At 49.0% G+C, this 23964-nt stretch overlaps 2 protein-coding genes across 2 annotated transcripts in view; one reads left to right on the top strand and one right to left on the bottom strand.

Moving 5' to 3' along the window:
- SHC3 (SHC adaptor protein 3) overlaps positions 1-1461 on the top strand; it is a 186494-nt gene extending 185033 nt beyond the window's left edge. Inside the window, exon 12 of the mRNA XM_061163554.1 lies at positions 1280-1461. Coding sequence (XP_061019537.1) covers positions 1280-1408 — 129 coding nt within the window. The 3' untranslated portion in view covers positions 1409-1461. The remainder of the gene's footprint in view (positions 1-1279) is intronic.
- Positions 1462-10695: 9234 nt separating this feature from the next.
- S1PR3 (sphingosine-1-phosphate receptor 3) lies at positions 10696-23640 on the bottom strand. The gene is made up of 2 exons (XM_061163553.1): positions 23396-23640; positions 10696-14385 (listed from the first exon to the last, which is right to left on the bottom strand). Exon 2 carries the CDS (start codon positions 14240-14242, stop codon positions 13106-13108), a length of 1137 nt encoding a protein of 378 aa, XP_061019536.1. The 5' UTR covers positions 14243-14385; positions 23396-23640; the 3' UTR covers positions 10696-13105.
- Positions 23641-23964: the final 324 nt, after the last annotated feature.

Below are 23964 nucleotides of genomic sequence, written 5' to 3'. Positions count from 1 at the left end.
GCAAAGCATCAACACAACTGAAGTGACTTAGCACACGATGCATGAATGTATATGTGTAACTGACACACTTTGCTGTAGCAGAAACTAACACAATACTTTAAATCAACTATTTGTATTGATACTACAACTATTTATATTGGAATATATTTTACTCCAATAAAATAAAATAAAATAAAAAAGAACCTGGGGAAAGAATATTGGGACAATTAAGGAGAATGGATGTGTCTTCAGGTCCCCAAGGTAGGAATGGGAGAGATCTGGTTGCTCCGGGAGGGATAGGTTCTGAGCAGTGAGGCTGGAGAGAGAGAGTGGAGTACCCAGGCATCCCAGATCCATTGTGAGGGCCAACTCCGGGCTTGGAGCATCCGTGGATGTAGCGAGGTGCCTGCTCCCTGCCCCACCTCCCCTCCCTCCAAGGAGCAGGCCCCCGGGGCTGCATCCAAAGCAAGAGAGACTGCTCCTGGCCAGACCTCACACTGCCTCTTTCAAGTGTGGCCTCTACTATAACTGTACTGACTCAGGGTGTTGGGGGGGGACTGGTGGCCTCCAGGGACCAGAGCACAGGCCCAGTGAGCAGAGCAAAGAGACAGACCTCCTCCCGGCACCCTCACCCCATCTCAGGCCCTCATCTGTTCAGGAGGAGTTCATGGACAGGCACCATGCCCAGCTCCAGAACTGAGTGACCAGGAATTGCAGCACTGCCCCTCCATCGCAGCTAGGGTCACCCTCCAGTAGAAACTTGGAGCCCCTCCTCACAGCCATGGACTCGTTCCTGGCAGGCAGGCAGGATGCTGCTGGGTGGCCTGGGGAGAGTTGGTGGGGAAGGAAGGAACCTGAGAGTGCTGAGCTGGAGGCTGAGTTGGGTTTCCAGGTGGAAGAAGCACAGTCTGGGCCAGGGACCACTGTCCAAAACCCCAAAGGTGGCAGGGGTTCTGGAGCCTGTAGACATCACTGGATGGTGTGGGACAGAGGTTTCTGGGTCCTAGGAGGGCAGGAGGGGAGCAGGAGAGAGGAGGCTGGCACCGGGTGAGCAAGCTCACCAGTCCCTGGTTGCTAAAGGTGGAGGAGGGCATGGTTCAGTCCCAGAGGGGTGGACAAATGAGCTAACTGAATTGACCGGCCGGTGACAGTGACCAGGGGCTTGGCAGACACCATCTCTGGAAGGGTGATCCCGGGTGCCTAAGGAGCCTGCCCTTCCAGTTTCGACTCCTGGTGAAAAGGGATGTTCTCTGTCCTCTGACTGTGGGTGGTGCTAACCTTCCTTGTGCATCCTTCCCAGATCCGGACAAAGGACAGGATCTTTGACAGTATCAGCCACCTCATCAACCACCACCTGGAAAACAGCCTGCCCATCGTTTCCGCCGGGAGCGAGCTCTGCCTGCAGCAGCCAGTGGAGAGGAACCCGTGACCTGCCAGCTGCCCTGTCCGACACCGCACCTGTGGTCAGGAGGGCTTGGTTCTTCCCAGTAGATGGATATCGGGCCCTGGGAATGTGGGCAGCTGTCCATTGGCTCAGAGATTTGTGCAGAAGCCCCAGGAGGAAGGCTTCCCTGAGATGCAAGTTTCATAAACTTGTTCAGAATTCTCATTAGCATATTAAAGGTGTACATACCTATACATCCTGTACAAATTATCCCTCTATATTTATATTTTTTAAGACTAAGAAAGATGTAAGACTAATGTTCTGTGCTGTATGTTTTTAATGAAAACTAAGTTTGACTGTAGTTGTCCAGGCAAAATGTTAATTCAGCTGACCCATTCCACTGGGAAATTCCACTGGGAAAGTGTTACCTATTAAGCACAACACAGGGAATAGAAGCAGCAGGAGGGTCAGTACTAAACACTTGGATGTAACAGAGTAAGACAAGATGCCGCCTGTGCTCTGCATGCAAAGCGCTGTGAAGTGCTGGTCCTTAGGGCCGTCCCTTCTCATGGGCGACGCCTCCCAGGCTGCCTGCACCACACCCATGTTCATGGGGTTTCCAGCACCAGAGTTTGGGGAGCTGTGCTAAAAGCATACGTCATTCCAGCTGTTTCAGGTAGTGCTGACCACAGGCATGCTTCTCCCATGACCCTGGTTGCCCAGGGGTTCTTGGGGTTTCACTTCACTGCCAAATAGGGCACAAAATAAGCCTCACGGATCAAGATCTTGACAGGTAAATGCTTCCTTTGTTTTTATCAGTATAATGGCAAAACGAGGGTGTGTGCAGGGATATTGGGTAGCCGGGGATGTGTACATCCTCTCAGCCAATGGGCTGCTGCCGTACCTGCTAGTGAAATCCTGTCCCCTTTATGTTTGGTAGAGGAGGAAGCATGCGTTCGACCTGCGCAGAATATGGGTGCAAACACGTGTGCTCAGATACGTTCCTTCGGTCGTGGATGATTAAGGTTTGCCTAAACCTAGGGACCAGGCTCAGGAGCTTTGGGAATCAGTTTGAAGTCCTGCTTCTGGAGAGATGGGTGGGTCTAGTGTCTGGTTTATTTCCACAACAGGTTTCCCAAGTGCTCCATGAAGAGGGTACCTGCCCCAGACAGCACTTTGTCCCAGCTCCTTCCTTCAGGATCAAATGCTCTGATCTCCTACTGGGTCTTCTGGTTTTAGGAAATTGACAGTTTCTAAATGTCTGGCTTGAGATTTCCATGGGATTTAACAGGTGTTGACTTTTAAAAAATAGCAAGATTCATTCATTCACTGGCACCTTCCCACTGGTGCCACAACATTGGCTCTTGGCTAGTTGAAATCCCCTTTTGGGCAGCACCCCCTTCATCAGTGCAACAGAAAGACCCTCCACACACACTTAGCCTTTAATAGTAATAAATTTGATGCTTCCAGAATGAAGAGCAAAAAGTAGATTTTTGAAAACGCTGATGAGCGCTAATTGCCCAAAGTTCTAATGCTCAGTGTGTGAACCCCATTTCTACTTCGAGGGGGTGTGCTTGGCCAGGATGGGAGAATGGGGCAGAGCTGACAGTTGAGGATGGGTTGGGGAAGGTCCAAAGCTTCATATTAGCATTCTGTGGAATTTTACCTCATGAATCTAAGCTGACAGTGGTTTCAATCTTCTAGAATGTTCTGCCGTGAATGGGAACTCTGTGGGGAGTCTGACACTAATCTAGAACCCCCACCCCCCCACGCCTGCTTCTTCCTGGACTGGTTTTGCTTTCAGGTGCAGTTGGGATACCTGTTCCAGCTTATCCAGAGGCAGTAGGGGCTGAGTGGGGATGGGCTGAGCAGCTGGGTTGGGCTCTTCCCCTGTGACAATATAGATTTGGGGTGGCTATGAGAATTGCCCCGCATTCTTTATGTATATCTGCATCCTGGAGATGTCCATAAAGGTCTGACCTCTGTGTGGAGGCACGATCCTTCTCTGTATGTGAGTGTACACACATATTCATGGACCAAACGACTTCTTTCAACAGTCTTGCACTCCCCGCTGTGTAAGGCCAAAACATTTCATGTTTAGGGCAAAGCAGAGAAGGAAACAAGGGCAAACACCTGAAAGCCCCTGAACACTTGATCTGTGTCTTTTTTTCTCTCCGGTGTGCAAGAAATGCTAATCTGCAGTTTTAGTAGCTCTCTGCTCTGAAGTTAGTGTTTATCTCAGTGGTGATAAGCAATATATGTTTTTTGGTTTTTTTTTTTTTTTGCATGAGAATCAATTTAGAAAATTTAATGTATGGGGGGTATCGAATATCATTTCAGTGTTAATTAAAATATGTATTTTTAAGTTCAGATTATACCTTGCCTCCCATGGGGCAGTGGGACAAACAGGCACTCTTGTAGCCACTGGAGCAGATTCGAGACACAGCAAATGGCAGTGATTTTCTAGTTTTTGCTGTCTCCTGTTTGTAAAGCATGTAAGAGCTCACCAGGCCATCTCATCTCTTCCTTCAAGCGCCACGTGCCGGGTATCACGAAGCCTCACACACGGCTAGCGAAACTGAGGCTCGGGTGGTGCCCACTTGCTCAAGTCCAGGCGGTCAGCGGCAGCTGTTTCCTGCTCCTCTAGGCTCTTCCCGAGCTCCGCTGCGCTGGGAGCTCCGGTTTCCGTTTCGGAGGCAAACTCCTCCATGCGCTCCAGGGCCTCCGACTCCCAGGGCGAGCTCACTGCGCGCTGTGCGGGCCATCCCGGGCTCCCGGAGTGTACTAGGACCCGCTGCCCCTCTCGTGGGCACCCCCTGCCACTTTACCCAGGCCCCTGTGTCTGCTGGGAGGGCCTGGCGAGTCCTAAAACGGCCCCTCTTGCTAAGTGGCCCTGGAGACGGCTCCTCCCTCCCCCATCATCTTGTGGGAATTAGCGGTGCCTTCCAGCGATTCCCACCTGCTGAGCGTCTGCAGGGCTTCCTGTGGGGCTGCTGGCCCCTGGTTTCAGCCAGCTTTGAGGCCTGACTATTAAGGATACTCTGAGAGGCTCACAGTAGAAGCAGGGGGAGAATTCCCTGGGGGGTTCATGTGTGACAGGAGAGGCCTAGTTTCAGGCAGGGAGAGTGGATGGAGCGGCACTTTGTGAGACCCCTTCCCCACAAAGAGCCCTGCGTTCCAGCACAGTGTCAGCCTCTGGGTCCATGTCCAGCCCAGTGTCCTGAGTGCCCCCTTCCCGTAGTGGAGCTCTCGTTTCCGATAGCATTGAAGCATTACGTAAGTCATGCTTACATAAGGAAACGAACGTCCTGGTCCTTAATTCCGTGAATCGCTCACCCCTTGAAGGCCAGTCACAGGATCCCAGGATCCCGGGGCAGCCCGCCTCAGCTCCTGCATGCAGAGCCACGTGGCTTTGAGCCGGCTGCTGGGTTTCTCTGAGTCTGAGAGGGTGTGGGGGTTGATGATTGTGTGTGAGCACCAAGGACTGTTGTTTTCTGGGATGTTTCACTCTAAAAGTGTACATCTGAGCTCTACTGCTGTCCAAGGACAAATGGACGGCCGCCGTAAATACTTTGCTGTGAATGGTGGTGTGCATGCATGCTAAGTCGCTTCAGTTGTGTCTGACTCTGTGGGACCCCATGGACTGTATAGCCTGCCAGGTTCCTCTGTCCATGGAATCCCATGGACAAGAATACTGGAATGGGTTGCCATGCCCTCCTCTGGGGGATCTTCCTGACCCAAGGACTGAACCTGCATTTCTTACGTCTTCTGCATTGGCAGGCAGATTCTTTACCACTAGCACCACCCGTGAATGGTGGAAGCCTAGTGGAAAATGGGAAGGAGACTGTGGAAAGATTACCAATAGGTAACCATAGGACACAGACAAATCTTGGCCTTGGTGTGTGTAAGTCATTCAGTCGTGTCCTACTCTTTGCGACCCCATGGATGTAGCCTGCCTGGCTCCTCTGTCCGTGGGAGTCTCCAGGCAAGAATACTGGAGTGGGTGGCCATGCCCGCCTCCAGGGGATCGTCCCAACCCAGGTGCTGAGCCCACTCTCTTATGTCTCCTGCATTGGCAGGCGGGTTCTTTACCGCTAGTGCCACCTGGGAACTGCAGGACACAGACAAATCTTGACCTTGGGTTTCAGAAAAATACTCTCGGGTTCTGTACTGAAACTTTAAGTTGGTCTTAATAAAGAGAAGTGGCAAAATGACTTTACTGGCACATGTCATAAACCTGGAACTGGCCCTGCTCCTCAGAGGACAGCAAACGAGGAGGCGTCTTCAGATAGCATAGATGGAAGGATCCATTTTTCAGTGAGGAAATTAGAGCTGATTGACTTTCTAGAAGGTAGTGATAGTCAGTGGCTGAATCTAGGACAGAATGCAGAACTTATTAGGGTCCTTCAGGGCTTCTACATAAAGTTTAGCCCCTGATGGAAAATGGCAAGTAGTACTTCCCTCCTTAACTTTATCTTTATGCTCTTTTTTACCCCAAAAATGCTTAAATGCATGAGCCATTCACATGGTCAAGGAAGTGTTTCTATTCCTTTGTTTAGTTTGTGTGTCCTACTCTTTGTGATCCTATGGACTGTAGCTGGGCCCCTCTGTCCTTGTGATTCTTCAGGCAAGAATACTGGAGTGGGTTGCCATTTCTTTCTCCAGGGGATCTTCCTGACCCAGGAATTGAACCCATGTCTCCTGCAGTGGCAGGAAAGTTCTTTACCACTAGCACCAACTGGGAAGCCCCAAATTTTCATTTTTTATATGGGAGTATAGTTGATTTCCCAATATTTTTGCCTGGGAAATCCCATGGACAGAGGATCCTGGTGGGCTACAGTTCATAGGGTCGCAAAAAGTCAGACATGACTTAGCAACCAAACAGTAACATAGTTGATTAACAATGATGTGTCAGTTATAGATGTATGGCAAAGTGATTCAGTTAGGCCCATAGCATGAATATTAGAGTGGGTTGCCATGCCCTTCTCCAGGGGATCTTCCTGATCCAGGTGTCAAACCTGCCTCTCTTATGTGTCCTTCTTTGGCAGGCAGGTTCTTTACCACTCGTGCCACCTGGGAAGCCCCAGTTTAGTTTGGGGTCCCACAGAAGCAGACCCTGAGAAAGGCTCTGGTGTATGTAGACTCAGGGTTGGGGAAGGAAGCTGATGAGGAAGGCATGATCAAACAAGTCACCAAGATGTAGATAACTAATTGCACTGGGGACTGAGATAGGCAGGGCTGGACAGACCTAAGAGCTACCCCACCAGGGCAGGGATCGAGCCAGACATTTACCCAAACAGCCCAGCACTGGTGGAAGGCTGTTTCTGGCCACAGTGTCCTGGCTGGTCCTTCACACACCAAACCGAGGAGTACTTGGGTGGAGAGACAGCCCTTCATAAGCAGACTTGGGGTGAAAGGCAGGCATCAGAGCCATCGGGGACCATCCTCAGAGTTCCTGACTCTGCAGTTCTGGATGGGGCCAGAGAATTTGCATTTTTAGTAAATTGCAGTTGATGCTGGTAGGCAGTCTTGACTTTCGGAACCATCATCAGGTATGAATTGCTAGCCCTTACCTGTCTCACTGTTTTTTCCCTCTAACGTATGGTTATGTTTTCATGCCACTTCATGTTATAGATCCCAGAGTCCAAGCTGTGAGTTCACAAGTGGAGAATTAATAAGCATTTATAACTCCATGCAATCACTACTGGCAGATAAAATGCCATCTGCCAGACACAATTTATTTATAATGGGGTTTATACATATTTATAAGTTTGCAAGCAACAAATGCACAGTTTTAAAACTGGCATATTTTATAGCAGCCAGAAAAATTGCAACTTTATACCAGGACTTGTGAATATCAACTGCATATGTGTATATATATATATATATATATATAAACACACACATATACGTATACCTACTAATTACGACAGATGTTTGTCTCTGTCTGTCTGTACATACGTATATACACATGCACATACCTACATTGATTATGACGGACACACATCTCTGTCTGTCTGTGTGCACATACAGGCTGGTACCTTGGGACTCCTCCCTGGATTTTGGTATTTTAATGAACATGGACAACTAGAAAGTTACACACATGTTGAGAGTCTGGGGACTGGTACGTCCTGGCATCTGCACATGGTCCTGGATGCTGATCTTGGGAGGATGGTCTTGGATGCTGCAGGAACAAGATAAGAGGGCCATGTGGGGGCCACTGTGGGAAGTGACAAAGGGACATAGGGAAGAGAAGCCAGTGGGGGAAGACAGGAAAGGAGAGGCTGGGAGAACAGAGGAGGAAAAAGGAAAAAGGCAGGGGGCAGCCAGTCCAGACCTACATCCTGTGATCGTCCAGCAGTGTGTAAAGATAAGCAGGGGTGGGTGTCGGGGAGGCTGCCCAATGTGTGCCTAGGGGCTGAGTGTTGCCTTCCGGGGGCAGCTACACTGCTTGTTGACTTTTTAAGCAGCCTCCTCTTGGCCTTGTCTTATGTTAGTTCACGTGAGGCAAGCACTGTGTTGCACTTCTATGATGCGAAGGTTCTGCCTGTCTGCAGTCACAATTCAGTAGAAAATACACACACAAAGGGTATGGGGGCGTGACAAACCTGATGGGTGGCCCACTTCACTAGGACCCTGGAGGGTGGGGCTCCTGGGTAGGTCTGGGGAGTCTGAAGGCTTTGCAGACGGGCTGCAGGCAGGATGGGAAGGTTAGAACAGGCAGACACAGTGTGGATGGCCCAGGAGGAGGCAGAGACACCCTTATGCATGAACAGTGGTCAGGGTTGGAAGGGATGTTGGAGGCATCCCTGGGGTGCTCCTGCCTCGTTCTTGCCTCCTTCTCATGACCACAGATGGCCAGAATAATGACCCCCTTAGACCCAAACACACGGGGCTCCCTCCTGAGGGCTAAGGTATGGAAGAGGCATTCTCATTGAAGAAGGCACGAGAAATGAAATCCCATACAATTTCCAGTTTCTATTTTGTTGTTTCACCTTGAAATGCTGTAGGCAGAAATACACACACATGGGGACACGTGCTGTGGCCCTGGGTGACTGAAGTCATGAATTCACACTCATCTGGGATGTTTTTACCACAACCAAAGTTTCTAACCACTGAATCAAGGGATGATTAAAGCAGAAATCAATAGACAAATCCATTTTTTAACACTGAATAAACGTTTTTGTAACAATTATATGTTGGTTGCGAGTGGAATGTTCTCTGTTCCTTTGACTTTTGAATATAACTTGTTCCAGAGTAAATCGTGTAAAATTAAGGACATGAATGTTTCTTTGTATCCAGAACTAAATAATTAAAATTTGATGCTTAAATCCAAGGATTAGGAGAGAACTCCGTCCCATGTACATCTAACGTGTAATAATGAGATATTTATTACTTTTAAAAAAGCATTTGGATCGGAAATTATACCTATTGGTAAATATTTGAAAATTTCATGTTTATTTTCCATTAACTTTTGTGAAACAAAAAAGAATTCCTGTGAAGATCTCTGGTTTATTGCCAATTTACCACTTTCTATGTTGCTACTGGATAAGAATTGGTGTTGGAGATCTCTGAGGAGTGGAAACACAAGATCAGCTTCAAGTTTTCTAATCTCTGTTCTTTGAAAGATAATGAAACTGAAATTATTTGGCCAACCTCTGGGAGATTTGACAACACAATGGGTGAAGAGAATTGGCTTAAATTCCCTCCTCACGTCCAGTGATTCCACGTCGCTCCTTCAGTAAATGATGTGGTTTCCTGTTGTGAGCTCTGTCGCCAGGCCGGGCACATCCCTGAGCTTCCAGGGCAGCCAGTTGGAGGTGCCACGTGGCATTTCTGTGCGTCACCACCATGGCCCAGGAGCAGAGGTTGTCACTCCCACTTAGGCGCGACGGCACTCCTTGTCACTGGTTATTGGAAAATGTGCCTTCATTTTCAGAATAGTGGTGTGTGCGTTTCTGATTATGTAGCAAACCCTTTGATATTTGACTTAGATACTAAAAACATTTGAGTGTGGAGGTTTTGCACTCGTAGATACATTTAAAAGCATGGACTTGGTAATTTAACTACAAGTTTTCTATAATGTACACCTCGTTAATAATACATTTCTGTGAAAGGCTCTTTTCCAGTGTAGAAGAACCATGGGTCAAGGGTGGAGAGAAACAACTGTTCTCTAAATAGTCTGATGTTAACTGATTGTCAATGTGAGTCTGTGGGCAATAAAGAATATTGTGAAAAGTCTCTCATTTGGATGGTGGATCTTGTATTGCCTCATGAAGGAGAGGAGGGGAGTTGGAAACATTTCCACAGAAAGCAGATATTCTCAATTATTCCCTAGGAGACCTCTTAAAATACAATCACAGCAGAGTCCTGTTGGGGACACCAAAGGTGTGGGATGAAAATGGCAGTTTGATAGAAGCATTCCTGATGGGATTTAGGTAAACTTCTGCCCACTTGGCCTTGGGCAGTATCAAAGGTGGCAGTAGGTTGCGGTCTTTGTTACATAATGGTACCACACACTGCCGCTTGTGCAGGTATCAACGGCAGACATTTGAAGTCCAAGTGCTCTGTAACACAGAAATGATGAATATATACCCACAGGTACTTCTGGGGGCAGATTTCTTCAGGAATGTCACTACCAACTAGTGATGCCAAACACTGGCTTCTTTCTATGTAAGAATGCAGGGTGGAGAGGTGAAAACTTACCATCTGTGATGGAAAAAGCTAGAGAAAGGGCTCGTTTATCAAGTCTCTCCTGTTGCCTGCATTGCGCCAAATGGAGCAGAACCCACCGTCCTATCTCTCTTGGCTGTACTTTGGTTGCCAGGACTCTTACAATTCTCTCCCTATTGAAAGGGTAGTCTATTGACCTCCTTCCCTATTGACCTACCAAAACTGGTGGAAAGTGAACGTGCTAGCTGCTCAGTCATATCTGACTCTTTGCAACCCCATGGACTGTAACCCACCAGGCTCTCCTGTCCATGGAATTCTTCAGCAAGAATCCTAGAGCGGGTTGCCATTCTCTTCTCCAGGGAATCTTCCTGACCCAGGGATTGAACCTGGGTTTCCCGCATTGCAGGTGGATTCTTTACCATCTGAGCCACTTCCCACGAGCAGAGCTGGTATTTTAGGAAACTTGGGTGTACCGGGTGCTATTCCACCAAAACACCAGTTCTGCTATTGGGAAGTACACGGAAAATGCTAGAGTTCTCAGAGTGGTTTAACTCCTGGAGAGGCAACTAGCAGCAGGTGGGAGTTCCTGCTGTCACTCTGCATCTCGCCAGGGGCGGCCTTAGTGTACACAGCTCCCCACGTGGACTCCCGACACCCAGTTTATACAAAGGCTTTCATTTTATTTTATTTTTTTTAAACAACCATACATGGGATTCGATGAAGGTTACTGACTGAATGAGCACTCACACACAGGTTCTCTGTGACTTTGACACACCCAACTTCTAAATGATCAGCTAGCTAGTTAGGATTGTACAGTTGGTACTTTTTGTTGTTCAGTCACTTGGTCGTGTAAGCTCTTTGCCACTTCATGGACTGTAGCCCACAAGGATCTTCTGTCCATGGAATTTCCTAGGCAGGATTACACTAGTGGGTTGCCATCTCCTTCTCCGACACTTGTTACTAAATTTGATTATTATTTTTTTTGCATATCTCAAACAGACACAATGACTGTTTTGGAGTATTTTTCATTCAGATTGATTGAAAGTGTTATGCTACCTCAAAAAAAAGTTGAGGTTATGGTGCAGTGTTATATTACTTTTAGTGCCAGAGAGCTGGAGCCCCCAAGCAACTCAGAACTAATATATAAAGTTCTTAAGTCATTTCACCACTGAAGACAAAATGCAATACTCAATATTTTGGCTCTCTGAGGCAACTTTGTTATATTCTTAACCCAGGATCTTAATGCTTAACTGTTCTATAAATGCTCTGGGTTTTCTCAGGCTGTTTGACAAGAGAATAAGCTCCTTTTCAGTGATGTAATGAAAACAACTAAAATGCCACTGATGAGCATGTCCTTGCAAATAGGATTTATCTCCATCAGCAACAAAAATTAAGAAAGATGTTGGGTGGTACATGGTCACCCAGGACCCATGAAAATGTACCTTAACTAAGAGGAACTGGCATGAGATTACAAAGAGGAGTCACTTTTTCTCTGAAAAGTTATTCATGTGTTAAGACTACTTTTTTAGTCTTTACTCAGGCAAAATTCCCACTGAACCTAAAAACTTCAGGGGTTCTGAAGTGAGGCTTACCTTTTGAAGGTAATCCTTTTGAAGGTTCCTTCTTATCTTTTTAAAAAACAAAAGACTCAGTACATCAACTATATACTTATGACAGTTCTGCAAATTTGTATATTTTTCATCCATTTGTACTTCATGAAGAATCCTTGGGGATGACTGTGTACAAAAATGCCTTCTAAGTAATTCCTTCTAAAGGTAAAGAGTGATACAGGGTCAGCCTGTGTTAAAATGAAAGATTACAGTATTGCTACATCTCTTTGAAGAAAACACAAACTGCCAGATCACAATTAAACTGCTCTAATGGTCATGGTCAGGGTCAACTTTCAGGAATCCATGAGGCTGTGGACAGCCCCAGCTGCTCAGTTGTAACAGCACAGGGGGGTTAACTAACTTGGTACTTTTCTGATACAGATTCAAACTCAACACAGGATCACAGTGCTGTCCTGTAAGCATCTTCAAATTCAACAGAAACTCCCCATTACGTTGGAAAGGTGAAATGGGCCAGGGGTCTGTCCTCTGCTTCTCCCTCTTGGATTCTTTTCTTGATTGGTGTGGGGCACAGGCTCCTGAAATACCTTGGCTGGCTTTTCTAGGATTTGGAGAAACCCCAAACAGTTGGGTAATTTGGCTAATTTGACTTTTGGATGAGCTTAAGACTCCTCAGGGAGAAATGACGAAAAGACAAGCAGGGGTCCCCTTGGGGGACGTACGTCCACAGAACTCACTCGTTCCCTCCTGGATCCTCCAGACGCTGTCAAGGGCATCTCAGGACAGTTGGAGGTCAGATGCTTACATCTGAGACCAGCCTCGGACAAGCTATTTTAGAGGGGCTGCGCATTCAAGACCTGCTTAACATGACACTTTGTGTCAGTCTGAAGAGACTGCGACTGGCCTGTCCAACGAGTTCCCGGTCACATCCTCAAACTTGGTGGTTCAGCCAGAACTTCCTTGTACTCCCTGTTACATAACAACACCATGTACTTCAGCTTACACATGTGCCAGGGGCAGACATTTGAAACGCAAGTGGTCTGTAACACAGGAACGATGATTATACAGCATCCATCTGTGCACAGTCAATGTAGTGTACAGTCACCGAACATCATCCTGGGATGACGATGTTCCTGGGAAACACACTGCACAGTGTGTGTGGTCCAACACCTTCCCTCTCCAGACAGAGGCCAGCGGGGAGGGAGGATTCAGGGGAAGGCGGCTGATGACATCAGCAGCTTGGTACATTTGGAAGACCCTAGAGCCTAAATGGACAAGGCACGATGTCTGCAATGAAATGCATCAGCAGTTCCTTGGGTGCCCTCCTTAAGAGACATCCACACCAGCCAGGCCAGCTGTTGGCAGAACAGCTTTCTCGAGTCCCAGCTCTGGAAATACCCCCATGGGTGAGGCATGCAATCCAGAAGAACGTGGCTGCAGGGTTGGTTGCCGCTGTTCCTGTGGCGATGCAAGGACCCCAGGTTCCTTGAGGCCCGCACCCTCACTTGTAGATGACTCCGTTCTGCAGGGTTTTGTTTCTGTCGGTGATGCAGGGCGAGGCGGCCGTTTGGGGGAGGTTTTCCTTGCTTTTGGGGGAGGGGCTGCTGTTGTTGCTGCCGCTGGATTTGCTTCTGCTTGGGTCGAGAGCGGGCTGGATGGGTGAGGAGTGGGCGCCCCGGCCCCTGACCAGGCAGGTGCAGACAAGTCGGAAGAAGGCCCGCCGCATCTCCTTGCTGGCCAGCGTGTAGATGACGGGGTTCATGGCGGAGTTGAGCACGGCCAGCATGATGAACCACTGGGCCTTGAATAGGACGGCGCACTCCTTCACCTTGCAGGCCACGTCCACGAGGAAGAGGATGAAGAGTGGGGACCAGCAGGCGATGAACACGCTCACCACGATCACCACGGTCCGCAGCAGGGCCATGGACCGCTCCGAGTTGTGCGGGCTGGCCACCCTGCGGCTGCTGGACTTCACCAGGAAGTAGATGCGTGCGTACAGGATCACGATGGTCACCAGGATGGCCATGAAGATGCTGATGCAGAACGCGATGTACTTCTTGGAGTAGAGGGGCAGGATGGTGGAGCAGTCAGGGAGGTTGTGCAGGCAGTTCCAGCCCAGGATGGGTAAGGCGCCCAGCGAGAAGGCGATGAGCCAGCACATTCCGATCAGAAGAAAGACACGGTGCTTCTTGTTGGCATCGTACGGCCTCATTTTGATCATGGTCAAGTGTCTCTCAATAGCAATGGCCAGCAAGCTACAGGTGGACGCCCCAAGGGCCACAAACATGCTGCCTTCCCGTAGGAACCAGACCGTCAGGGAGAGGCTCAGCGTCCTCTTGCCCGACATCAGAATGTTGACCTTGTAGGCTATGCCGGCCAGCATGTCGCAGAGGGCCAGGTTACCAATGAAAAAGTACATGCGGTTGTGGAATTTATTGTTTTTCCAGATGGCAATTAAGACCATCAGGTTCTCCAAGACAATGAAGCTGCAGATGATCAAGAACAGCGCGGTGGTGAGTGTGCCGCCCTCGGAAGCGCCCTTCAGCCTCTCCTCCAGCTTGCCCACATAGCTGTAATGTTCGTGCAGGGTCTCGTTGGAGGGGTAAGATCTGGGGCGTGGCGTGAGAATCATCGCCATCACTTGGAACTCACAATCAGTTAGCTCCTGAATCCACCAGAGGGCGCGCTGAGAACGTCCATTTCCAGGGAAAACAAAGCTTTCCGCTTAGGCTGCAACAGGGATCCAGGCCAGACACGGGCTAGGGTGTTGAGAATAGGCTCCTAGGAAAAGATAAAAGGAGAGAGAGTCCAGTGATAAAGTAACAGCACCTAAACACAACAGCAGCAACAGAGTTGGAGAAAGGCGCTAAAATGCTGAAGCATTTGGATGGCTGGTCCATAAGGGCCCAAAGAGGGCCTTTAACCCAGGCCAACTTCCTATGTGACTATGGAGACCAGAAGAAGCAATTCTGTTGTCTGCAGTCGCCAAGGAGGGAAATCCTGTGATCGAGCACTGTCATCATTCAATCATGTAATCCAAACACACGGATTTAAGCCCAAAGAATATTTCCACCTGGAGATCTCAAGGCACTTAGGCACGCTAACCAGTTCATACTCATCTACTGTGCATACATGCATGCTAAGTTGCTTCAGTCCTGTCCAACTCTGAGTGGCCCTATGGACTATAGCCCGCCAGGCCCCTCTGTCCATGGGATTCTCCAGGCAAGAATACTGGAGTGGGTGGCCCTCCTCCAGGGAATCTTCCCAACCCAGGAATCAAACCCACATCTCTAGTGTCTCCTGCATGGGTGAGTGGATTCTTTACCACTAGCATCACCTGGGGAGCCCCATCTCCTGCACAGGAGCTGGGAAACCCTTATTCCTAGTTACTGAGAAACAGAGATTACGTCAGGTCCAAAAAATAGGATGGAATCCAGAATAAGGCCCACTGATTCCTGAAACCTCCTTGGTGGGTTTTGAAACAATGTTGTAGGAAGTAGTCACACTTCCCTGGAATCCCTGGGACCAGGGCCAAGACCAGAAGTCAAATCTAGATGGCCCCCAGGTCTGCCCCACAGAGAGCTCAGAGACAAACCATCTGGTCCAGCACAGCCCACACAGGGCCCACAGGGCCACTCCCTGAGCGAGCAGCTAATCGTGGAGCCAGGGGAAGAAAGAATATAAACCTGTAAAGGTGGAATCAACCGCTACTGAGACTAAAGGAAGAGCAAGGACAAACAAGTGGATTTTTGAGTTAGGCTTAAAATTCAGAGTTTAGATACAACTGTCGAAACTGCCAAAACTAAATCGGTGTGTGTGAATGGAAAGAAACAATCAATCTGGAGCACCAGTGACAGTGGAGCAGGGAGCCCAAGAGCCAGGCTTCCGATGGCCCTTCCCCCTCTGGGCCTCTACACACCCCCCAGCCCCATGCGGCTTTATCCAAAGGCTTCTTGTGATGTCCAAGGCAGAGCAGCCCCGACTACAAAGGGAGAAATGGTTTTCGCTAAATGCACTGATTAAAACTATTTGAATATTTAAATATATAACTAAACTCAAACAAGGTCAGTTTACATCAGCCTACTGTGTGGATCTGGTGAAGTTTTCTTAACTTTTATAAGCTTAAGTCACAGCCCTCAGTTTGGCTTGGTGGCACATGGACCACTCTCCATAGAAATGGGGTTGTGCATTTTGGGGTGCAGTGGAATCTGAAGGCCTGGTACCACTGCTGAGCTCATTCCAGAGAAGGCCCCAGGGGCAGGAGGACCCTGGGCTCAGCCTGGGTAGCTGCTCTGTGAGTGAGAATCAGAGGAGGCTCCAGACAGAGCTCCCTGACCAACGACCTTCCAGATGGATGCTTTCCTGCCACTCGGGCGCTGGTTCCAGGGCCCTGAGGATGTTGTCAAGCCTCCACTCCCTTAATTTGGGGGAGCCTGGTTTTCTGACATGGGGCAAAGATGGCCCCCACTGCTTCTTTGCAGAGATGTCTTCTAATGTCCTGGAGTTTCGTGTGTGGCTTATTGTGGAAACCACATGAGCCCCTGGTGTCTCAGTGCAGTTTGAGGTCATGGAGGGCTGGGAGTCAGCTTTACCACCAAATCTCGGGGCCTGCCAAGGTCTCCCACATTGCTGATGAGCCTTGGAGGCAGCACCCGACCTTGGGGCTGCCTCCCCTCACCCAGGGGCACTGTGAGGCCTCATGCAGGAGGCAGGGTCCCCACCCAGCCCTGGTCCCCCCTGCTTGGTCTGTGATAAGGGGCCTGGCCTTCCAGAGACAGAAGCAGGGGTGGTGGGGGGTCAGCTCGTGGGCCACTCACCCCCACCAGCTTACCTCTTTTCCATTTTTATCGTGCCCATCCTTAAGGCTCCAGATCAACTTCTACCAGCTCTATAGCATTTTCTGGAATCATCTTGCCCCAGCACACCACTTTTTAGAACAAACTTTTTTAAGGATACAGATAAGAGCAGCCACTGACACTCTCAGAGCACTTTCCTGGAGCCCCTTATTTCACCCTCTCCATCTCTCCTCTCAGAACCACGTACATTAATGGTGCCCAGTAAACGCGTGTGCCCTTCATTACTGCTCATCTAAGTGCTCTCATCTGTGGGCACCGAATGCAGTCTCTGTGCTCCCACTTTGCTGACCCTCTCTGGCTGTGGTAGGAGACCAGGCACAGGAGAACCTAGTTGCCTGCTTATCTTTCCACCACCTCCCACCCTGGAGCACAACCCGGAGAGAGCGCTTGGCATTCCTGCATGGATGCCCTGTCATGGCACCACGTATGTCCTTGTTCACAGAAGAGGCATGACCCAAAGGTAGGGAAGAGGAACACACGTGCTGCTCCAAAGAGAGTCACAAAGCAGCGGCATCCTGAAAGGGGCGGATTTTCTCTGACGGCAGTGGGGTCATACAGCTGGCCTGAGGGCCCTCCAACACCCCCTCTCCCCACCTCCGCCCCTGCCCCCGCCACTCCAGGCCACTGGCTGCCATGTCCAGGTGGCCGCCCCTCTATCCCAGGACCTGATACCGGTGAGCATAACATGAGGAGTTATGATGGTGACTTAGCACCAGAACAGCCTGAATGATAAAAATATGCAAACATTACATAAAAGGAGAGCAATGTGAATTGTACCGTAATTCTCACTCACACTGGGGCGAAACAGCTCCAGGAAACTGCATCTGAAAGCCTTTTGAAAAGAGTATGTCCGAAGTTTCTCTCCTGTGCCTTAGTTTCCCTGTGATGGCCTTAAATACCTCATGGCCCCCTCTAGACAGTCTCTGCCCCTCCGACTGGGCTATACAGTAGAGACAGCAGGGCTGCGAGTCCCTTTAAAATTGCTGGATGTGGACTTCTCTTGGGAACAAAGGGCAGAGGGAGTACACCGCAGGCTCCACAGACTCACATTCATTTTTTTCCCCCTCCATATGTAGAGTTTTGATAAACTTGAGTAGAAGGTATGAAAGGAAACAATAAAAACTAATACCCAGCAAGAAAATAAGCAAAATGACAATAGTTTAAGATGTGCCAGAAACCCATCAAAACCATGAATCCTGAGGGTAAACACATTTTCCCATTAATGCTCGATTTATAATTTCCCTTAAATATGTATCACTCAAGGAGCATATTTTCTCAGAACCTTTTTTGTTATAAAATACCACACTGTGGGTAACTGGAAGATACCCATCTCTCTTTGGAATCCAAAAGCTTATTTTCTTTGGGTTATCAACATTAAAAAGCTGATCCCATCTGAGAGTTTTGTGCCGGGCCAAAGATCAGATTGATTTTGGACAGATCTGAATGCCACTATGCATGGTCAAAACCATCTCATGGGCTAGTTCCTGCCTCCATCCGGAGGGATGGAACATAGACTCTGAGTCTGCGGAGAGAACACTCTGCCCCCACCCTGGTCCCCGAATCTTTGAGAGTCAGCTGGCTCTGCTCATGGAGAGGTGGGCATCGGCCCTCCGTGTGTCACCCATCCTGCTGCTCCCAGCCACTGCAGGAGTGTTGGGCATTTGTGGGCACTGGGGCTCCTGGGAGACCCAAACTTTCCTATCCCTCATGGACTCTTCTAGTCACTAACCACCAGAATGGCACCACTCTCTGGACTTCTTATCCCTTACAGTAATTTAGCCTGTGTCTGACCCTCACATAAATGGAGTCATGAAGCTGTGCCTGGCATCTTCTTCTCAATGGATGTTCCTGTGAGCTTCCTGCTCAATGTGAGTCATGCGGAGAGATGTGGGTAACTCCTTCCCATTGCTCCTGCTGTGTGGACGGATACATTCTGGGTTGTGGACGTGGAGTGGTTTCCCTGTGCTGTTGTCCTCAGCAGTGCTGTTAGGATGAGTTGAGGATGTCCCCCACGGTGAGCATGTGCCTGTGTGCCGAGGGGTACCATGGACTTCCTACTGCTGATGTCTAGGCTGGGTTTTGATGGAGGGTCCCCACAGAGGCTTACAGGTCTCATCCAGTGGTCCTGAGAACTGTCTCTGTGGGTAGCTGAAGTCCCCATAGAGGGTGAGAGTTACATGTTACAAATGCTCACATTTTATTTTAAAAGATAAGTGTCTGGGGTTGGTAGTGACCAGACTAGTATCTGCCTTTCCATTGTAAAAATTGGATCACTGCTTAATTTCCACCTGAATACTGAAAAATACAGCCTGATGCTGAAAAGTGTGGCTGGGCGCCAGCTAGTCATGTACACATTCAGAAAACCTGGCCAGTTATAGAAGACATGTGGGTGCTTCTGCTCACGTGCAGAAGTCTTCCAACAAACCCAGATTCCGACAGAGCTGTGCCTGAGAGCAGGCCTTACTTATATCCATAAGCAGAGCTCTCCCTCCCAAACTGTGCTCAGGTCATCCAGACCCCCACAGACTTCTCCCCTCACCCACTCTGAGTGAGGATTTGACTGCCTGCATCTCACTGTGAAGGTAAAGGCAGTATATTGTCCACTCCCGGGCTTGCCTTCCATCTATTCAACAGAGATCTGCTACCTAAGAGTTTTCACTCCATCCTCATTCAGGTGGGGTCTTTGAGTCTACCTCAAGGCATTCCAACACCAAGGCTTTTCCTTCTGCAGAGAAGGAATATGATGCCTTCTAGAAGGTGGTTCATAGGGGTGTTACCCCATCCCCCTCCCTCCATTCTAAGGAAGAGCATCTGTAGGGGGGAGGGGGAGGGGGCCAGGCAGGGCCCGATGGATTCCAGATGTGTTTTCCATGCTGGAGAGTCACTTTCTCTACTCATGTCACTTTGAAAAATAAACAAACTATAAAAAGAAGGAAAAGGGGAAAAAAAGAAAAACAAAGGAAAAATGTTTCACCAGTCTGGGGTCTATCTTTTTCTCTTTGTAATGGCCAAAAAAAAAAAAAAAAATCACAATAACTTAGTGAGATATTGATTTCTCCCAGTAAGATGCAAGGCATTATATTTTTAAAGTGCTATATTCTCCCAATTCATCCCACAAACTGAATTAAAACACAAAGCATTTGTTCACAAGTAAAATTTCTTGGAAAGCAAGGTTTTTTGTTTTTTTTTCCCCCCACTTAAAAGAATTTAGAAAGGAAATAATGAGTTGGCCGTTTCATGGCCCCAACAAAATTCCTTTGCTAATGAGTATTTCCCTTCACTCAGGGGTTTCTTAGGTGACCTCACTCTGCTTTCAGAGATGGTTCATGACAAGAGGTGTCACATACTCAGCCTTGCACGCCTGAATGTTGCTCTGGACCCATTAGTGGAGCTCCTGGTGAGAAAGGCTGTTATAGATGAACCACATCAGGATTCCACATCTTCCCCTTTCTTCTCCAGATTGCGGAAGTGAGTTTGTCCCTGGTCAGGTTTCCTGCTTTTCTGCAGCTTCTCCAAAGGTTATTCTCTGAGCAAACAAGGCTCAGATGCCAACACAGATCTGACGGCAGTCCAGGGAGCCCCATGTATGCAGGTTGTGCCCGTAACCAAGTCCAGCTCGAACATCTGCCTCTCTGCATGTTCTCCTGGGCATTCAGGCTCATCAATCTGAGGGCAAATGCTTTTGATGCAAGAGGTCTTTACCTTCATTGCTTTTCTTTCTCAAACTTTCTCTTCTCTGCTTGTTCTAAGGAAGGGTACAGGACTGAATTCCTACCAAGACTGTCATAGCACGAATCAAAGTGGGTGGAAATGAGTTCCTCCAGGCATACGAAAATGAGAGGTGTTCTGCCCAGAAGTAGTGACTGTGGGGCTCCTTTCATCCCTTCCCACAGGGGCACTCTTACTCGGTGACCTGGCACGTGCTCTGCACACTGCATCTTGCAGGTACCACATCTGAGCCCACCACAGCATCTGCTTCCAAACGGACACAGGAGGAAACCGAGCCTGCGGCACCGCTTGGAAGAGGCTGCGCTGGGCTGGATGCCCATGGCATCGGATTCCAGGGCACCACATTAGGGATAAGCTCTTCCAGACGCTGTCACCTTTCCATGTGTTCCTCACCTATCTAGCTACATGGGTGTCACCAGCATACTTGGAACCGAACTACTTCTCGCTACTATGCTAGCAAAATGCTGGAATGCTGAATCTGGGGGCTTGACTGAAATATATGGAAAACTCTGACCCCAAGAAAATGGAGCAGCATCTTCAAGGCCAAAGAGCCTAGTCAAATGACTCAGGATTCTTACTCCAGCTCACGGTTCCAACCAGAGGTTAGAACCACCCGATGGGTTCCACACCCTCCTCTGAACAACCTTATCACTGATTTCCCTGACTGGCCTATTCCCTGGCCTCTCATAGATGCTGCTGTGATTCCTCAAAATCAGAATAAAAACAAAACAAAAGAAACTTTATGCCTAGTAACTGTAGCAGCAACTTAAAAAGTATTATTAACTAAAACTAGACAAGATTCCACTAAGTCTAGCATATCATCTCCAAAAGCTCATGGAATCTCTCTTTTTCATTTATTTATTTTTTAATTGGAGGATAATTGCTTTACAATATTGTGCTGGTTTCTGCCATACATCAACACGAATCAGCCGTAGGTGTACATATGTGCCCTCCCTCTTGAAGCTCCCTCCCACCTCCCACCCCATTCCACCCCTCTAGGTTGTCACAGAACAGCTGATTTGAGTTCCCTGCTTCAAACAGCAAATCTTCACTGGTTATTTCATTTTCCATATGGTAATGTGTATATTTCAATGTTCTTAAGGTAATTAACCAATTTTACAGAAAACATATGGCAAGGGAATAATACCAAATGGCTCCAAAACTAATAAGAAAGGAATCATGAAACCAAATGTGAGGGAGGAAACAGAAAGGCTTGTATAGCCCGGGGCCGCTCAGTCTCAGCTAACTGGCCAACATAGTAGATTGCCCAAGGCTGCCACGCCAGCTGGATCAGCCCAGAGTCACAGTCCCAAGTCCTAGCAGAGAAAAGGGTTTCTCCAGTTGGGCAACAACAAATGTTTCAAGATTATCTTATGCTCAAATTCCCATGTCTTTGTAACAAAAATATATGCATACACAGTAGGTCTTGAAACATTTTTAGGGGGTCAAAGAGATACCGTGGAATCAAATTAGTGTCATAATTTCCAGGTAAAGGAAAATCAGTCCCTAAATTTTGAGACATAAAGTCATTAGGCCAATTGGTACCTACCTATACAAAGTAGTTAGGCCTTGTATAGGAAATGGTAGCTTCACTATCCACATATGGTAGAAAATTAGGAGAGTCATGCATTTAATGGAATTCACAAATATAAAGAGGAAAGCAGCATTTTCAGAGATGAATACTAGTTGAGGAATCATTGCATCTGTATCTTAAGGGCTGATTTTGTGTTTCGGATCCCTGGTGTCAGGAGACTAGGGCGCCTGGACTAGCAGGCCCAAAGTGAAAGTTTGCTGACTGAGAAAACCCAGTGTGTGGTTCACCTATGGTAACAAAAGTATTCAAACTGGCACTGAGCTTTGCATCAGTGAGTCCACAACTCTTTGAGTACCACACACACACACCCACCCACCCACACACACACACACCCCAGAACCATCGCCTACACCAGCAACAAGCTTGACCATCCTCATTAGTCATATACCCACAGATCATAATCCTGCCCTTGTACTTTCTAGGAATTAAGTTTTTCTTAATCATGCCTGTAAGATTTTCATCAATGAAGAAAGGAATGTTGTAGAGATAAATCATGAAGACATAATTCTTTGGGGCTTCCCTGATGGCTCAGATGGAAAAGAATCTGCCTGCAACGGGGGTTTGGACCCCGAAGAAGGGGATGGCTACCCACTCCAGTATTTTTGCCTGGAGGGTTCTAAGGACAGAGAAGCCTGGTGGGCTACAGCCCATGGGGTTGTGAAGAATCAGACAGGACTGAGCGACTAACACTTTACTATCAGGATTCTGTACAATGTCTGCAACTTTTAACTCCAGACTTTAAAAAGATGCCTAATTCTGGAAGTACCCAGAGCTCCGGAAGAGCCAGACTTGATTCAGGCTCTTCATCTTCAAAGTAAAGCATGTTCCCTTTAAAAATCCAACATGAAGTCCCTCTCTTACATCTAAATATAAATACACCACAAAGAAATACGTCCTTGACAGTGTCCAACGTCAGGAAGAGAGAAAGTAAGGAGAAGAAGAACAATTTGGAGACTATGGTGGGGGCAGGGGGTTAAAACTGGCAAAGTTAGCACTTTCCTCCCATTGGGTCGAAGAAGGACCAGTCCTATCGCTTCCCCGGATTTATCTCAGTTATGAGTATAACTTACTGATCTTCCCTGGGAACATCATTACCGCATCGTAGGAACTTTTGTCTTCCAGACTCCTCTTCCCGCTCCCCCAACCCCGCCCCCCGCCTGGTTCCGACAGCCCCGAATGCCTTGTTTGAGAAATAGAAGGAAAACTGGAACTTTGTGGCGAAGAAAATAAAATAGAACGATGTTCCCAAGAGAACAAGAGCACATACTTCCAGAGCACCCAGGTCCGCATTCTACGCGGTATAAACGTAATTATCCCAGGAAAATGACCCATGGCGCGTCTCTGTGAAGAATCACTTCTCTTTCATTCGGCGTTTAAATGCTCTAACTGTAGTTAAAAAAGGAACCATCCCCACTTCCCCTGCCCGGGTTCAGTCACCAGAATGGATGACCTGGTGGGAGTGGGCGATGCTGATGTGGTGTGCTCGCCCGCCCAGGTCCACGTCGCGATGGGCTGGATGGCCTGGAAGACGGGCTGGAAATCCGTGAGAAAAGCGGACCCGGCTGCCCCCACCCTGCCTGGGGGCCCCGGGCCTTAGGTCCCGCCGGCTCACCTCCATCCGAGAAGGGCGCTCGGACCCCCGGCATCTTGGCACCCCTTCCTCCCCTCCCGGTGCAGGAGCGCCGGGATAGACTTGGCGCTCGGGGCTGGGAGCACTGCCCGGGCCGCAGAGTCTCGCTCGGCCACCGCTCCTGCGGCCACCGCGCTGGGCGCCGGGTTCTGGTCGCGTGTCTCCCAGACCGGCTTCCTCAGCCTCTGCCCCCGCCGGCCCGGGCGCAAACTTTTCCAGCTAACCTCGGGGCCGGGCCTGCGCCCCGCCTCCCCGCCTCCCCGCCCGGCTGTCCCGCCCTCACCTCCCCGCTTCCCAGCCCCTTACTCCCGCCCCCGCAAGACCCCTCCTACCCGGACCTCCTTCCCCACCTCCCGGCGCCCCGCCCCATCTCCCGGCCCGGTTGCATCTCCCCGGCTCCCTGCGGCGCTCCCACCCGCATCTTCCCCCCTCCCCGGCCCCTTAACCCCACCTTCCCGCTTCCCACGCCCACACCGTCCTCGGCCCCTCTGCCGTCTCCCCGCCCTCCGCCCTCACCTCCTCACTCCTCGGTCCCCACCACCTTTGTACTT

The sequence above is a fragment of the Dama dama genome, chromosome 16 (genome assembly GCF_033118175.1).
Source record: "Dama dama isolate Ldn47 chromosome 16, ASM3311817v1, whole genome shotgun sequence".
Lineage (NCBI taxonomy): Eukaryota > Metazoa > Chordata > Mammalia > Artiodactyla > Cervidae > Dama > Dama dama.
This window is presented reverse-complemented; position numbering and strand designations above follow the sequence as displayed.